The sequence below is a fragment of the Aethalodelphis obliquidens genome, unplaced genomic scaffold (assembly GCF_003676395.1).
Source record: "Aethalodelphis obliquidens isolate GAN/ISIS:26980383/991018 unplaced genomic scaffold, ASM367639v1 scaffold10, whole genome shotgun sequence".
Lineage (NCBI taxonomy): Eukaryota > Metazoa > Chordata > Mammalia > Artiodactyla > Delphinidae > Aethalodelphis > Aethalodelphis obliquidens.
Window position 1 is genome coordinate 34,661,830 of NW_020837954.1, and position 17,347 is coordinate 34,679,176.

The following is a 17,347-nucleotide window of genomic DNA, read 5'->3' on the forward strand; positions in this document are numbered from 1 at the left end:
TACAGCAGAAACTAACACAACATTGTAAAGCAATTATACTCCAATAAAGATGTTAAAAAAACAATACTAGGTTCTAAAGACTATTGACTCATCTCTTTTTTATAGCAGAAAAAACCCAAATTAATTATACTTTTCCTTTTACTATGTATAACATGAAATTTTTAGAAAAATAAACTTGAAAAGACTAAATGAATCCTTTTAATTGTCATCAAATTATTATATATAGTTTCTAAACCACAACACTAAAACCCATCAGACTTTTAGATTTAAATGTTTGGTTGTTTCGCTCCAATATTTGAACTTGTTCTGGACTGCAGGGCAAGTTTTCAAAATTGAGTTTCAGATTTTACAAGTTGGCTTCCATGAAAGAATTCTACTTAGACAACTGCAAATACATATTTATAAGGAAAATATGGTATAGTTTAAATCTGAATAGGAACCATCAAGAATATGTGATTGAAAAAAGGTAAGTAGAAGCCCTTAATGATTTTTCATCATTGGAATATATTGTGCCTTTGTATAGGTTTCCACATTCATTATCACATCAGATACAGCTACCTTGTTTTTTATTTTATCTATAGTTTTATCTAGTTACTTTTAAGTTTTTTGCTCTTATTTTGATCAACAGTTGCTAAATGACATACTTATGTGAAATTTGCCTTTGTATTTGCTGTAAAAATATTGAAGGCAACTTCTATTACTCAAAAAGTTCTGTGCAAAGAACAAACGTATGGACACCAAAGGGGGAAAGCGGCAGGGAGCAGGGTCGTGGTGGGATAAATTGGGAGATTGGGATTGACATATATACACTAATATGTATAAAATAGATAACAAGAACCTGCTGTGTAAAAAAAATTTTTTTAATTCTACGCAGTAAATTTCTTTTATAATTTAGGGCTAAGAACTCAAGGCAATAAGAGGTGAAATAAAGAATGTTAGACTAAGAGTAAATTCTCTCCATTTCATATTCAGTGACCTCAGGAAATTAATTTAACTTCTTTTGGCCATATAATTTAATTTTGGGCCTGAGGTTTCTTCATCTGGCATAATGGTGGTGCCAGTACTGCCTTCTTAACAAAGTTGTTGAGATGACCAAATAAGATATTATAAATATACATGCTTTTGTAAGCTGATAGCATAGTGTAAATGTGGAGAATTAAGCAACTCCGTAATGTCGTATGTCAGTTATACCTCAAAAAAAAAAAAAAAAAAAAGAAGGAATTCCAGTAATAATAACTATATAAAGGTAGTTTTTCCCTATTTGCTCTGACTGCCAGGAAGGTCAGAGTCATATTTGAATGTATTGCATAAACTATGTTAATCCTACTAGTTGTCACATGTGTTCTCCTTTTTCTTGGTCCTGAATTTGGTGACTTCTCGTTATTTTCTTTTTTATTGTCATATATCACAAGGACAAAAATACATATAAAATTTTAGAAATAATTAAGGTAGTATGTGACAGAACTGTTAAAACTTAGGTCGTCTTTTTCTAAAAGTGATGCTTTTACCATAGCTTCATTTTAAATCAGTTGTCATTTACTTTATTGGTTTTTTTCTCTGATTTGTTTAAAGAAACAAATAAAAATTAACTCCATTTTATTCATATTAGTAGAAAATTGATAAAAATGTTATTTTTACATGTCAGAAATGAATTTTTAAAACTGTATACTTCAAAATACTGTGGCCAGTTTGCATCATCTCCGTTATGATGTTTTAAAATTGCACATCTTTTTAACAGCCTCATCTTGTTTTAAATGTAACGTATATTCACTTATTTTGGATTTCAAAGTTTTGAAAAGCATTAGTAAGTGACTAATTATATTAATTGGTTAGAATGCAGTTAAATCATTAGTCTTTAAACCTTAATGCTGTAAAATAATTAAGACACAAATGTTATGGTAATTGATTTAACTATCTGGGCAGTTTATTTCTAGGTAGAGTTACAGAGCAATATTTCCTCTGTGAGATTAATCTGATATTGATATACTTTTAGGGTTTGAATTACAATGCATTGCAGTTAAGAATTTTCTGTTGTGCTTATTTTCTGTGTTATCCGTGAGATTTGATGTGCCTTTGTGAAAACTAAACCTTTATAAAGATGTTATCAAAAAGAAACTTTATTTTCATAATATCCTAATTTCAAAACTTATTATTAGAAGTCAGAAGCTATAATACTTATACCAATTTTTTATGAGGCATCTATATTTTCATAGAATAACTTATATTCAAAAAAATCTATGGCTGTTAAAAGTTGGAAGCTCTCTGTTAACATTTAATGATCTTGTCAGCGGAATATGATTGACACAATTAAGTTGTCTTGCATTTGAGTTACATAATTGATATGGGATGTGAGTAAGATCCTAATTCAGAACATATGATACTCTTGTTCCATTCGAGAATGAAATTAAAGCAACTTATAAATAAATCTGGTTTTCATTAAAATACGGGAAAAAATCTGCATGCCAAAGCATTTGCAATACAGCTAAGGATCTATACTCTATATTTCATACTTGGAACATTTTTATCATATAGGATTAAATCCACAGATCAAACAAGTTTTCCAGGAAGTATAAAACTTTTTACTCTAATTCTTTTGGCTTGAAGAGAGTGTATATTTACAATAGATCACAGTAGGAAAATAGGGGTTTTGTTAGATAACTCTTTTTTCCCCCACTTAGGAAAAAATTTCAGGTTAGCATATTCTTCTAAAATCTTGAGTTATAAAATGTGCTTTTGCAACTTCTTTGTACTGGCTTGTATTTCTCAAGCTGGAGTTTTATTTTGTAAGTTTAATCATTTCTGTTCCTTGGAAAATATCCATTGCCAAGCACAATTCAGTTGACTGTGACATGCACATGAAATTTAAACTAACTTTACTGTGCATTACTGTATTGCCTTTATTTATTTATTTATTTATTTTTAACATCTTTATTGGAGTATAATTGCTTTACAATGGTGTGTTAGTTACTGCTTTATAACAAAGTGAATCAGTTATACGTATACATATGTTCCCATATCTCTTCCCTCTTGCGTCTCCCTCCCTCCCACCCTCCCTATCCCACCCCTCTATGTCATCACAAACCACTGAGCTGATCTCCCTGTGCTATGTGGCTGCTTCCCACTGGCTATCTGTTTTACATTTGGTAGTGTATATATTGTCCATGCCACTCTCTCACTTTGTCATAGCTTACCCATCCCCCTCCCCATATCCTCAAGTCCATTCTCTAGTAGGTCTGTGTCTTTATTCCCGTTTTACCCCTAGGCTCTTCATGACCTTTTTTTTTTCTTAGATTCCATATATATGTGTTAGCATACAGTATTTGTTTTTCTCTTTCTGACTTACTTCACTCTGTATGACAGACTGCAGGTCCATCCACCTCACTACAAATATCTCATTTTCGTTTCTTTTTATGGCTGAGTAATATTCCATTGTATATATGTGCCACATCTTCTTTATCCATTCATCCGATGATGGACACTTAGGTTGTTTCCATCTCCGGGCTATTGTAAATAGAGCTGCAATGAAGATTTTGGTACATAACTCTTTTTGAATTATGGTTTTCTCAGGGTATATGCCCAGTAGTGGGATTGCTGGGTCATATGGTAGTTCTATTTGTAGTTTTTTAAGGAACCTCCATCCTGTTCTCCATAGTGGCTGTATCAATTTACATTCCCACCAACAGTGCAAGAGTGTTCCCTTTTCTCCACACCCTCTGCAGCATTTATTGTTTCTAGATTTTTTGATGATGTCCATTCTGACTGGTGTGAGATGATATCTCATTGTAGTTTTGATGTGCCTTTCTCTAATTATTAATGATGTTGAGCATTCTTTCATGTGTTTGTTGGCAATCTGCATATCTTCTTTGGAGAAATGTCTATTTCGGTCTTCTGCCCATTTTTGGATTGGATTGTTTGTTTTTTTGCAACAAAAAGAATAAAATATCTAGGAATATACCTACCTAAGGAGACAAAAGACCTGTATGCAGAAAATTATAAGACACTGATGAAAGAAATTAAAGATGATACAAATAGATGGAGAGATATACCATGTTCTTGGATTGGAAGAATCAACATTGTGAAAATGACTCTACTACCCAAAGCAATCTACAGATTCAATGCAATCCCTATCAAACTACCAATGGCATTTTTCACAGAACTAGAACAAAAAATTTCACAATTTGTATGGAAACACAAAAGACCCCGAATAGCCAAAGCAATCTTGAGAACAAAAAACGGAGCTGGAGGAATCAGGCTCCCTGACTTCAGACTATACTACAAAGCTACAGTAATCAAGACAGTATGGTACTGGCATAAAAACAGAAATATAGATCAATGGAACAGGATAGAAATCCCAGAGATAAACCCATGCACATATGGTCACCTTATTTTTGATAAAGGAGGCAAGAATATACAGTGGAGAAAAGACAGCCTCTTCAATAAGTGGTGCTGGGAAAACTGGACAGGTACGTGTAAAAGTATGAAATTAGAACACTCTCTAACACCATACACAAAAATAAACTCAAAATGGATTAAAGACCTAAATGTAAGGCCAGACACTATCAAACTCTTAGAAGAAAACATAGGCAGAACACTCTATGACATAAATCACAGCAAGATCCTTTTGACCCACCTCCTAGAGAAATGGAAATAAAAACAAAAATAAACAAATGGGACCTAATGAATCTTAAAAGCTTTTGCACAGCAAAGGAAACCATAAGCAAGACCAAAAGACAACCCTCAGAATGGGAGAAAATATTTGCAAATGAAGCAACTGACAAAGGATTAATCTCCAAGATTTACAAGCAGCTCATGCAGCTCAATGCCTTTATTTTATTTTTTTATTTTATTTTATTTTTTATAGGGTAGAAGGAAGTGGGGGAGAAAGTTTTTCTGTTTTTTTTTTATAAATTTATTTATTTAATTTAATTTTATTTTATTTTTGGCTGCGTTGGTTCTTCATTGCTGCATGCGGCTTTTCTCTAGTTGTGGCGAGCGGGGACTACTCTTCGTTGCGGTGTGTGGGCTTCTCGTTGTGGTGGCTTCTCGTTGTGGAGCACAGGCTCTAGGTGCATGGGCTTCAGTAGTTGTGGCACGTGGACTCAGTAGTTGTGGCTCATGGGCTGTAGAGCGCAGGCTCAGTAGTTGTGGCGCATGGGCTTAGTTGCTCCGCGGCATGTGGGATCTTCCTGGACCAGGGATCGAACCCGTGTCCCCTGCATTGGCAGGCGGATTCTTAAGCACTGCGCCACCAGGGAAACCCAATGCCTTTATTTTTGATGAATGGTAAAGAAAAGCATTGTATTTATAATTGCCTGTATTAAGATAACTTAATAAAAATAAGAAATGATTAATATTAACCAGTAGCCAAACCAGGGATAGAGAAATTATTTTTTGCAATAGTTATTTTTAATATTAGGAATTAAAAGTTTAATCCTATGAAGAGAGTGTAAAGAAATCACAATCTTGAGAAAAATGAGGCAGTATCTGAAAAAATACCATAAATTCAGAGTGACTCTTGAAGAATAGAGAGTATTTCCATTGCTTCTATTACTAAGATCATCATCATCCTTTTGCTGATTTTGCAGACATAGAATGAAGTTTTTGAACCAGATGATCTCTGAGGTCCCTTCTAGCTCTAACATTCAATAATTCTGTGATTCTGAGTTAACTGCTGGGAGGAGGTGAAGTTATCTTCTGGCCCCCAGTTCAGTGCTCTGGGCAATCATGTGGCTTCTACAGACATGAATGAATTGTGATCTCAAATTATAAAGTTATAAAGTATATAATAGTGTATGTTATAAAGTTCAGAATTTCAAAGTGTTCCTAAGATTCTTATACAGGAGAAAAGAGTCTTTGGTCCTGAGGATTAACGTGCTCCCTTTGCCCAGCTCTCCCTTCGTGACAGCAGGGACAGCAGAATTAACAGATGGAATCTACTTTGGTGTGCCTCTGGGCCTTTTTTTTCCCTTGCACTGCAACTGTCTGAGTCTCTTTTGGGTCCCAGAAGGAAGGAGATTTCAGGCATAGAGCCCTGGGCTTTTTGCCAGCTTCAGAAATTTAGTTGCCAGGTGTTCTTCAGTGAGGGTTATTTTGAAGTTCTCATTTTCATATGTATTCAAGAGTGATTAGAAGATGAATATGCCGAGGAGTGTCATGTTGTATTTGTAATCTCTGAACGCTCTTAGAACCTCCTGCATACCAGGACTTGAGGGGCATGTGCAAATGCAGGCCCATTAGCTAGAAATACTTATGTGTAGGTTTTAGTTTCTGGCACATGCATTTCCTAAAGACATGAGTTAGGGTGGAGAAGGGTGAGCTGTGCTCATGGTGTTGCTTCTGCTGTTGCTCCATCTCTTGTTCTGTTAAAGAGGAAGTTGTCAGCACCCAACAGTACCTTTTATTGTGTATCTTTTTTTATTTTTTGGCTGCACTGCATGGCATGCGGAATCTTAGTTCCCTGACCAGGGATCGAAATCGCACACCCAGGGAAGTCCAATAGTACCTTTTAAAGATACATTAAAGAGGACTTCTTCGTACACCAAGGTGTAAAAGAGACACAGTGAATCATAAAGTTTGTGTTAGAAGCCATGGGCTGAAGCCCATGTAGAGGAAAACCTTTTCTTTCTTTCCTTTTTTTCTTTTTTTAAAGTGAGATATTTACATATAACAACATTGTGTAAGTTTAAGGTGTCCAACATGTAGATTTGATACACTTATATACTGTGGTATGATTACCACTGTAGTGTTAGCTAATACCTCCATTACCTTATGTACTTATCATTTCTTTTCTGTAGTGAGAATATTTAACATCCAGTCTCTTAGCAACTTCCAAGTATATAAAATAGTTATGTTAACTATAATCACGTTGCTTTGCATTAGATTCCCAGAACTTATTCATCCTCTACCTGCAAGTCTGTACCATTTGATCAACATCTCCTCAGTCCCCCTACCCACCAGCCCCTGCTAACCACCATTCTACTCTGTTTCTACAAGTTCAGCTTTTTTAGATTCCACAAATATGTGATACACAGTATTTGTCTTTTTCTGTCTGACTTATCTCACTTAGCATAATGCTCACGTTGGTCTATTGATGTTATCACAAATGGCAAAATTTCTTTCTTTCTCATGAGTGAATAATATTCCATCGTGTGTGCGTGTGTGCACCACATCTTCTTTATCGATTCATCCATTGACAGACACTTAGGTTGTTTCCATATCTTGACTATTGTGAATAATGCTGCAATAAACATGGGAGTACAGATATCTTCTTGATATCCTGTTTTAATTTCCTTTAGATGTATGCCCAGAAGTGGGATTGTTGGACCAATCATATGGTAGTTCTGTTTTTAATTTTTTGAGGAACCAACATACTGTCTTCCATAGTGACTGAACCAATTCACATTCCCACCAACAGTGCACAAGTCTTCCCTTTTCTCCATATCCTTGTCAATACTTGTTATCTCTTGTCTTTTTTTTTAAGATTTTTTTTGATGTGGATCATTTTTAAAGTCTTTATTGAATTTGTTACAGTATTGCTTCTGTTTTATATTTTGGTTTTTTGGCCGCGAGGCATTTGGGATCTTAGCTCCCTGACCAGGGATCGAACCTGCACCCCCTGCATTAGAAGGCGAAGACTTAACCACTGGACTGCCAGGGAAGTCCCTCTCTTGTCTTTTTGATGATACCTATACTAACAGGTGTGAGGTGGTATTTCATTGTGCTTTTGATTTGTATTTCCCTGATGATTAGAGATGTTGATCATCTTTTCACATACCTATTGGCCATTCATATATCTTCTTTGGAGAAAAAAAATGTCTATTTCCTCTGCCCATTTTAAAATTGGATTGTTTGATTTTTTGCTATTGAACTGTGTGAGTTCTTTATGTATTTTGAATATTAGTCTCTTATCAGATATATGATTTGGAAATATTTTCTTCCATTCCGTAGATTGCCTTTTCATTTTGTTGATTGTTTCTTTTGCTGTACAGAAGCTTTTTATTTTGATGTAGTTCCTTTCATTTTTGCTTTTGTTGCTTGTGCTTTTGGTGTCGTATTAAAAAAAAAACTGTTGCCACGACCAATGTCAAGAAGCTTTTTCCTTATGTTTTCTTCTATAAGTTTTATGGTTTCAGGTCTTACATTTAAGTCTTTAATCTATTTCAAGTTAATTTTTGTGAATGCTGTAAGATAGGTTTCATTTTTCTGTATATGGCTATCCAATTTTCCCAGTACAATTTATTGAAAAGACTTCTTTCCCCACTGAATATTCTTGGATCCTTTGTTGAATATTAGTTGACAGTATATGGGGTGGGGAGGGGGTATTCCTAGGCTCTCTAGTCTGTTCTGTTGGTCTGTGTGTCTATTTGTATGCCAGTACTATATTGTTTTGATTACTAAAGCTTTGTAGTATAGTTTGAAGTCAGCTGTGTTTTCTTTCTCAGGATTGCTTTGGCTATTTGGAGTCTTTTGTGGTTCCATACAAATTTTAGGATTGTTCTATTTTGGGAAATAATGTCATTGGAATTTGATAGCGATTGCATTGACTCTATAGATAGCTTTGGATAGTATGGACATTTTAACACTATTGATTCTTCTGATCCATGAACACAGACTGGATATCTTTCCATTTGTCTGTGTCTTCAGTTTCTTTCATTTAAGCCTTATAGTTTTCAGTGTACTAATCTTTCACTTCCTTTGTTAAATAGTCATAAGTTTTATTGCTTTCATGCTATTGTGAACGGGATTGTTTTCTTTATTTCTTTTTCAGATATTTCTTTGTTAGTTTATAAAAACACAACTGATTTCTGTATGTTGATTTTGTATCCTTCAACTTTACATAATTTGTTGATTAGCTCTAACAGTTTTTTGGTTGCAGTCTTCAGGATTTTCTATATATAAGACCATATCCACAAATAAAGACAGATTTACTTCTTTTCCAATTTGTATGCCATTTATTTCTTTCTCTTGCCTGATTGCTCTAGCTAGGACTTCCATGTTGAATAAGAGTGGAATAACTATTCAACTATGTTGAATAAGAGTGGTAAGAGTAGGCACCCCGGTCTTGTTCCTGATCTTAGAGAAGAAGCCTTCAACCTATAGCCTTTATTATATTGAGATTTGTTCCCTCTATATCAAATTTGTTGAAGGTTTTTATCATGAAGGGATATTGTATTTTGTCACATGCTGTTTTTTGCAGCTATTGAGATGATCATATGATTTTTATCTTTCATTCTATTAATGTGCTATATCATGTTGATTGATTTTCATATGTTGATCCACCCTTGCATCCCGTGGATAAATCTCATTTGACCATAGTGTATGATCCTTTTAATGTGCTGTTGAATTCAGTTTGCTAATATTTTGTTGAGAATTTTTATAATATATTCACCAGGATTATTGGTCTGTAGTTTTGTTTTTTTTGCAATGTCCTTATGTGGCTTTGATAGTAGGGTATGCTGGCCTCATAAAATGAGTTTGGGAGTTTTTGCTCCACTCCAATTTTGGGGAAGAGTTTGAGAAGTAGTGGCATTAATTTTTCTTGAAATGTTTGGTAGAATTCACCAATAAAACCATGGGTCCTGGGCTTTTCTTTGTTGGTGGGTTTTTGATTACTGATTCAGTGTTCTTACTCATTATTGGTCTGTTTGTATTTTTTAGTTCTTCCTAATTCAGTCTTGATATATTGTACATTTCTAGGAATTTGTCCTGTCCATTTTCTTAATTTAACAGGCAGTGGGAGACTTTGGCTCTCTGGTAGTGAAAGGATACATTATAGCCAATTGGAAATTCTGAGAGCATCTACCAAATGACTTGAAAAAGTAATACCTATTGTCTTTGATGCTCCCAGCTCTCATATTAGCATGAATTTTACTTTGTTACCATTGTGCATATATGTTACCATATGCATAAGTATATATGCATATGTTTCAGTGTAAAAATATGACAGCTACATTGCAGAAAATTTAGAAGAGAAAGCAAATTAAAATTATGCAATTACCTAATCACTGTTATCATTTTATTTCCTTTGAATTTTTCCCAAAAAGCATTTTTTCAAACATAGTTAATAATATTTATTTTGTATTTCTATCATTAGTATTTTCTATTTTACTAAATGTTTTTTTCAAAAGCTGCTTAACATTCCATTGGGTGTGCTTTTTTTTAAAAAATTTTATTGGATTATAGTTGATTTACAATGTGTTAGTTTCAGGTGTACAGCAAAATGAATCAGTTATACATGTACATATATCCAATAAAATTTTTTTTAAAAAGTGTGCTGTTTTTGACATAAGCATTTTCTATTGTTAGATATATAGGATTGTCCCTCAACTTTCTAATATTATAATAATGTTGTAGTCACAGCTTCATGCACATAGAATTCTTTATATTTTAGATTATTCTCTTAGAGTAGATTTCCACATTTTTATTGTCCTTTGTACATATTATCAAGGTTTTTCCAAAAGATAATGCTAATTGACAAGATCACTAGCAATGTGTGAAGGACCAATTATTCCACATCCTTGAATATTATTTTTTTAATATTTTTACTCATTTAATTTCTATAGCCTTATTATTTATTTCTTTAATTAGCACCAGAGATTGGGTTTTTCTTCATATGTATTTACTAGTTGTACTTCTTTCATGAATTGTTTAATTTTTATGTACTAAAGCAAAGTCTTTACTATTAAAGTCTTGGGGGAATTGTCTAATTTTTAAAAACTTCAACACATGTATTTTTATATTGAAAAATTAAAACCATGTATATGCAACCAGTAAATAAAATAAAAATTTCTCGATGCTGCTACATAGAAATATCCACTTTTGGTATTTTAAGTATATCTTTCTTACTTTTTTAAAATGTGCATCCATTTTTTTAAAATAATCAAATACACTATCACACTTTTAATCTACCTTTTCTCATTCATTATTCTATTGCCTTTATATGAAAAATGTCATATGTTTTCTCCTGGTAGTTCATGCCCTTTCCTGAAAATTTGAAAAATATGGAAAACTATAAAGAAGAAAAAGTACCCATCATTCTACCACCCAGGGATAATGGCTATCAATATATTGCAGTTCCTTTCCATTTTTAATGAATCTATATTTTCCCTCAAACTTGTTATCATACTAAATATATTTATGATATATTCAGTATATTATTATACTTATAAAATGTTTTTTTATGATTGTCCCATAGTCTCATAATTTATTTTAAAATTGTCATGGTCTTAGATGTTTGTTTCCAATTTTCATTATTTTAAATGTTTTCAGTAAACATCTTTTTACAAAAATGTTCTTATTGATGATTGTTTTCTATTTTTAATAGTCATTTGTTAAGTGTCAAATATCTTAAGTCTCTCAGTATCTATTGCCAAACTGCTTTCCAGAAAGGTAATTTACACAGTTTATACTTTTACTAGTTTTGTGTACATCTCATCACTCTTCACTCACATTGTCTATTGTCTTACTTTAAAATATTTGCTAATTTGGTAGTTGAAAAATGGCATCTCATTGTTTTGATACATTTTTAAATGTGAATTCATTAACAAGAATAATAGGATCCCACAAGAACATATTTTAACAAAAAGAAGTAGGCTTTTCCTAATGGGTGGTTGTAATGGTTATACTGTATGAGTGTGTGTGTGTGTGTGTGTGTGTGTGTGTGTGTGTGTGTGTGTGTGTAAACGCAAACACTGAAGTCCTGTGCCTAAAATAGAACTTTTTTTCCTAATAGGTCTTGGTATCTTGATGGAGAAACACTGCTAATAATCATCTGTGTTGCCATTGTGTTCCCTCTTGCACTTCTTCCTAAAATAGGTAAGTCTTTATAGAAGAGGACATTATTTGTTTAGAAGAAAAGAAAAAGAAAGAAAGAAAATACTATTAAGGGGCTTTTAAATTTCATAGTACCACATTTTTAGCAGAAGGTGGTTGTGAATAATTTTGAACTTGGACTTTTAGGTTGTTCAGCTTTCAGCCCTGCCTAGTTAACCTATTACTTGGTTTGCAGTAGTATTTTGTCTGCCCCACTAAAATAAAACCTTTACAACGGAACATTAAAGAGCAGCCTTTCCTTACAGTGTACCATTAGTGGTAAGCCAGTTCCAATTCTGCTGTACAGAGCTACATAAATGATCTGTGACAGATAGTTGGAATGTTGTTATTCTCAACCCTAAGCCCCAGATACCAAGCACTGTAATAAAAAACATGCCCAAGATGTATAGCTTTAGCTGCACGTTAGGATCACTTTCCTTATAAATTGCTTTTTATTTTACTGTTATTTTACAGGCTTTCTTGGCTACACAAGTAGTTTATCATTTTTCTTTATGGTGTTCTTTGCTCTTGTGGTAAGTTTAAAATATAGTGTATTGCTTATCTCCTCACTAAAATTGAACTCATTGTGTTAATGTCTTTTTTCTCTTAACTCTGTTTTTTGTTGGGAAGGTATCCCATTTTATTTCAATGTGTTATTAAAAGCACTTTTATTCTGCAAAACTGTTTCCTCCATTGTATCTATTTTGAAGAGGCTTAGCTAGAATAGCATTTCAAATTCAGTTTCTCTTCTGGTTAACTAGAGAGGAGAGCATACCAATTCTGCTAAAACCTTAGATGGAGTATAATTCTTTGGCTAGGTGTATGTATCCATTTATTTCTGTACAATATTGTGTGTGTATGTTTTGGGGGATACTCAAGCATGAGAATCAGGCTGGTTCTAATCCGTAAAATCAATTTGGTCCTAGTCATTTTAATTTTTGAAACTTTGTTCCATTAATGAAACCATAGCTTCAGGGGCTTAACTGTTGATGAGATCTAGTAAGAATTGGAGTGCCTGAATTCTATCTGGTCTAGTTTATTCAGCGTGGTTAAGCTCTCATGAAAAGCCTGCTGCAAAGAAATTTTTTTTTTTTCACATGTGGAATGTTTTTTTAAATTAGCCCATTTTTGTTATAACGTAGGAAAAATATCTCTCAGATGGTAAACTTTATTCTAATATTTATTAAATAATTTAATATAAAGATAAGAGAATTCTTTTAAAAAAGATAAAAGAGAATTTGAATTTCTTATTTCTTTTAAATTCTTCTAAAACAGATTTTAACATTCCGAAGACTGTATTTTTGTGTGAAATTTTGGAAAAAAAATCCTTTTTCTTTTTGCTTAGCAGTTTATTCCATAGTCAGTCTGTCAAACCTTAAGTAGGATTAAACATTTTAAACTTGCCAAGATACATACCTAAATGGCTTGATTAAGCTCTTAAAATCATAAGCTTGTTTAAATTCTCCTTTGTTATTGAGAAATGAATGAAAGAAAAATGCCATCCAAAAGAGCAAGACAACACATCATTAGTTAAACCATATAACAGAACCAGATTTCCAAGCTGTCAAAACATTTAGGATGCATTTAACTTAGGCTAAACTATCTGCTGAGATACAAGGATAAAACAACTTTAGATTATTTAAATGAAGTGAAAGTGACCCTGGTTTCAGTGTACAGAAATATTTATACTTTAATGAATGCTCTTAAAACTAAAAATACTTAACAGTGCTTACATTTAATCATTTGTTGAATTTATCAACATTAAAATCATTGCCCTCCCCCGCAAAAATTGCCCAACTTGTATCTTGCAAGTAAGTGAATTGAACATACACTTTTTAAAATAAATAATCTATTGCTAATAATTCTTTTTTTCATTTCTAATATCCTACTGGTCTTATTTATTTATTTTATTTTTTTGGCTGCATTGGGTCTTCATTGCTGCGTGCAGGCTTTCTCTAGTTGCGGCGAGCAGGGGCTACTCTTCGTTGTGGTGGCTTCTCTTGTTGCCAAGCACGGGACGGGCTCTAGGAGCACGGGCTTCAGTAGTTGTAGCGCATGAGCTCAGTAGTTGTGTCTTGCAGGCTCTAGAGCACAGGCTCAGTAGTTGTGGCACATGGGCTTAGTTGCTCCACGGCATGTGGGATCTTCCCGGACCAGGGCTCAAGCCCATGTCCCCTGAGTTGGCAGGCAGATTCTTAACCACTGCGCCACCAGGGAAGCCGGAACGTACACTTTTTTTTTTAAGATTTTTTTCTATTTTATTGAGATATAATTGACATTATAAAGATATAAACTTACAGTGCTGCATAAGTTTAAGGTGTGCAGCATAATGACGACTTACATATATTGCGAGATGATTACCACAATAAATTTACTTAACATCCATAAACACACTTTTTAGGTGCCACATTAAGAGGGAAACAACAAATAATTTCATCACAGTTTGATTGTTGAGAAGCATCTACATGGTTTAGAGTGGCCTATATTTGCAAATTAACACATGGATATTAAAGAGAATCAGTGTACACACATTGAATATTTTCCTCACAGATAATTGACCACACAAGCATTGTATAGTTAGGAGTAATTTGGTTTTTATAGCCAATAATTTGAAGCAGGTAAAATGTATTGATACAACATGTCTATTGTAGTTTTCACAGCTTTCATTTCTGTCATGGCAGATACTCTTTAATTTGATGCAGATTCCTACTGTAGCTGTCATATGGAAATAATGCCCTTATTCTGCATTTATTAGGCTTTACAAACCGTCTGCTCAGATTTTACCTAGGAGCACAATTTAAATTTGGTCTACAGTGGGACAGTGAAGACACTGTATACTTTCTTCTTAAGTCTCTTTTTAATTGGCGTATAGGCATACCTCAGAGATATTGTGGGTTTGGTCCCAGACCACTGCAATAAACCTAGTATTGTAAAAAAGCGAGTGACACAAAGTTTTTGGTTTCCCAGTGCATATAAAAGTTATGTTTACCCTATACTGTAAACTATTAAGTGTACAATAGCATTATGTCTAAGAAAACAATGTACATACCTTAATTTAAAAATACTTTATTGCTTACTCAGACATAGAAAGAATGAAATAATGCCATTTGCAGCAACATGGATAGACCTAGAGATTAACATACTAAGTGAAGTAAGTCAGACAGAGAAAGACAAAGATCATATGATATCAGTTACATGTGAAATCTAAAAAAAATGACACAAATAAACTTATTTACAAAACAGAAACAGACTCACAGACATAGAAAACAAACTTATGATTACCAAAGGGAAAGAGGGGGAGGGATAAATTAGGAGTTTGAGATTAACAGATATACATACTATATATAAAATAGGTAAATGACAAGGACCTACTGTATGGCACAGGGAACTATATTCAATACCTTGCAATAACCTATAATGTAAAAGAAAAAAATTGCTAAAAAATGCTAATCATCATCTGAGCCTTCAGTGAGTTGTAATCTTTTTTGCTGGTGGAAGGTCTTACCTTGATATTGACGGCTGATGACTGATCAGGGTCGTGGTTGCTAAAGGTTGGGGAGGCTGTGACAATTTCTTAAAATAAGACAACAGTGAAGATTGCTGCATCGATTGGCCCTTCCTTTCATGAATGATTTCCTGCAGCATGCAATGCTGCCTGATAGCACTTTACCCACAGTAGAACTTCTTTCAAAATTGGTTTTCAATTTTGCTCACTTTGTGTCTCTGTGTCACATTTTGGTAATTCTCAAAATATTTCAAACTTTTTCATTACTACCATATTTGTTATAGTGACTGATGATCTGTGATCCGTGATCTTTGAGGTAACTATTGTAATTATTTTGAGGTGCCATGAACTATGCCCATATAAGAGGGCGAACTTAATTCATAGATGCTGTGTGTGCTCTGACTGCTCCACTAACAGGCAGTTCTTGTCTCTCTCCCTCTCCTCAGGTCTCCCTATTCCCTGAGACACAACAATTTTTTGTGTTTTCAAAACAGGTTTTCAAACCCTGCCACTGCTTCATCAATTAAGTTTATGTAATATTGTAAATCCTTTGTATTCATCTCAACAATCTTCACCAGGAGTAGATTCCATCTCAAGAAACCACTTTCTTTGCTCATCCATAAAAAGCAACTCTGGACCCATTCAAGTTTTGTCATGAGATTGCAGCAATTCAGTCACATCTTCAGGCTCCACTTCTAATTCTAGTTCTCTTGCTCTTTCCACCACATCTGTAGTGACTTCCTCCACTGAAGTCTTGAAACCCTCAAAGTCATCCATGAGAGTTGGAATCAACTTCTTCCAAACTTCTGTTAATGTTGATATTTTGATCTCTTCCCATGAATCAAATATGCACTTAATGGCATCTAGAATGATGAATCCTTTCCAGATGGTTTTCAGTTTACTTTGTTCAGCTCCGTCAGAGGAATCACCGTCTCCAGCAGCTATAGCCTTATGCAATTGTTTCTTAAAGAATAAGACTTGAAAGTCAATATTACCCCTCAGTCCATGGGCTGCAGAATGGATGTTGTGTTAGGAGGCATGAAAACAACATGAATCTTGTTGTACATCTCCATCAGAGCTCTAGGGTAACCAGGTGCATTGTCAATGAGCAGGTTCCAGGGCACGTGGGCTCTGAAGTTTGCGGCACATGGGCTCTCTAGTTGAGGCACGCAAGCTCAGTGGTTGTGGCGCGTGGGCTTAGGTGCTCCATGTGGCATGTGGGAACCTAGTTCCCCGACCAGGGATCAAACCTGCATCCCCTGCGTTGGAAGGTGGATTCTTTACCACTGGACCACCAGGGAAGTCCCCAAGCAATAGTATTTTGAAAGGAATCTTTTTTTCTGAGCAGTAGTTCTCAACAGTGGGCTTAAAATAATAAACAGATGTGTTGTCATCAAGGCTTTGTTGTTCCATTTATGGAGCACAGGCAGAGTAGATTTAGCATAATTCTTAAGGGTCCTAGGATTTGGGGAATGGTAAATTAGCATTGTATTCAGCTGAAAGTCATCAGCTGCATTAGCCCCTAACAAGAGAGTCAGGCTATCCTTTGAAGCTTTGAAACCAGGCATTGGCTTCTCCTCTCGCTGTGAAAGTCCTAAATGGCATCTTCTTCCAGTAGAAGGCTGTTTGGTCTGTATTGAAAATCTGTTCTTTAGTGTAGTCACCTTCGTTAATGATCATTGCTAGAACTTCTGGATAACTTGCTGCAGCTTCTACATGAGCACTTGCTGCTTCACCTTGCACTTTTGTGTTTATGGAGACGGCTTCTTTCCTTGAACCTCATGAACCAACATCTGCTAGCTTCAGACTTTTCTTCTGCAGCTTCCTCACCTCTCTCAGTCTTCATAGAATTGAAGAGAGTTAGGGCCTTGCTCTGGATTTGGCTTAAGGGAATGTTGTGGCTGGTTTGATTTTCTATCCAGATCATTAAAACTTTCTCCATATCAGCAGTAAGGCTGTTTCACCTTTTTTTATCATTTGTGTGTTCACTGGAGTAGCACTTTTCATTTCCTTCAGGAACTTTTCCTTTGC

The 17,347-nt window shown here is 34.4% G+C and overlaps 1 protein-coding gene across 7 annotated transcripts in view; it reads left to right on the forward strand.

Moving 5' to 3' along the window:
• Positions 1 to 17,347, forward strand: part of SLC38A6 (solute carrier family 38 member 6) — a 73,085-nt gene that overhangs the window by 42,483 nt on the left and 13,255 nt on the right. For all 7 annotated transcript variants that reach the window (XR_003433674.1, XM_027111424.1, XM_027111429.1 and 4 more), the window contains exons 7-8: positions 11,732 to 11,814; positions 12,286 to 12,344. Coding sequence is in view for 6 of the 7 variants with exons in the window: in XM_027111424.1 (XP_026967225.1) it covers positions 11,732 to 11,814; positions 12,286 to 12,344 (142 nt within the window). In the remaining variant the exon portion in view is untranslated. The remainder of the gene's footprint in view (positions 1 to 11,731; positions 11,815 to 12,285; positions 12,345 to 17,347) is intronic.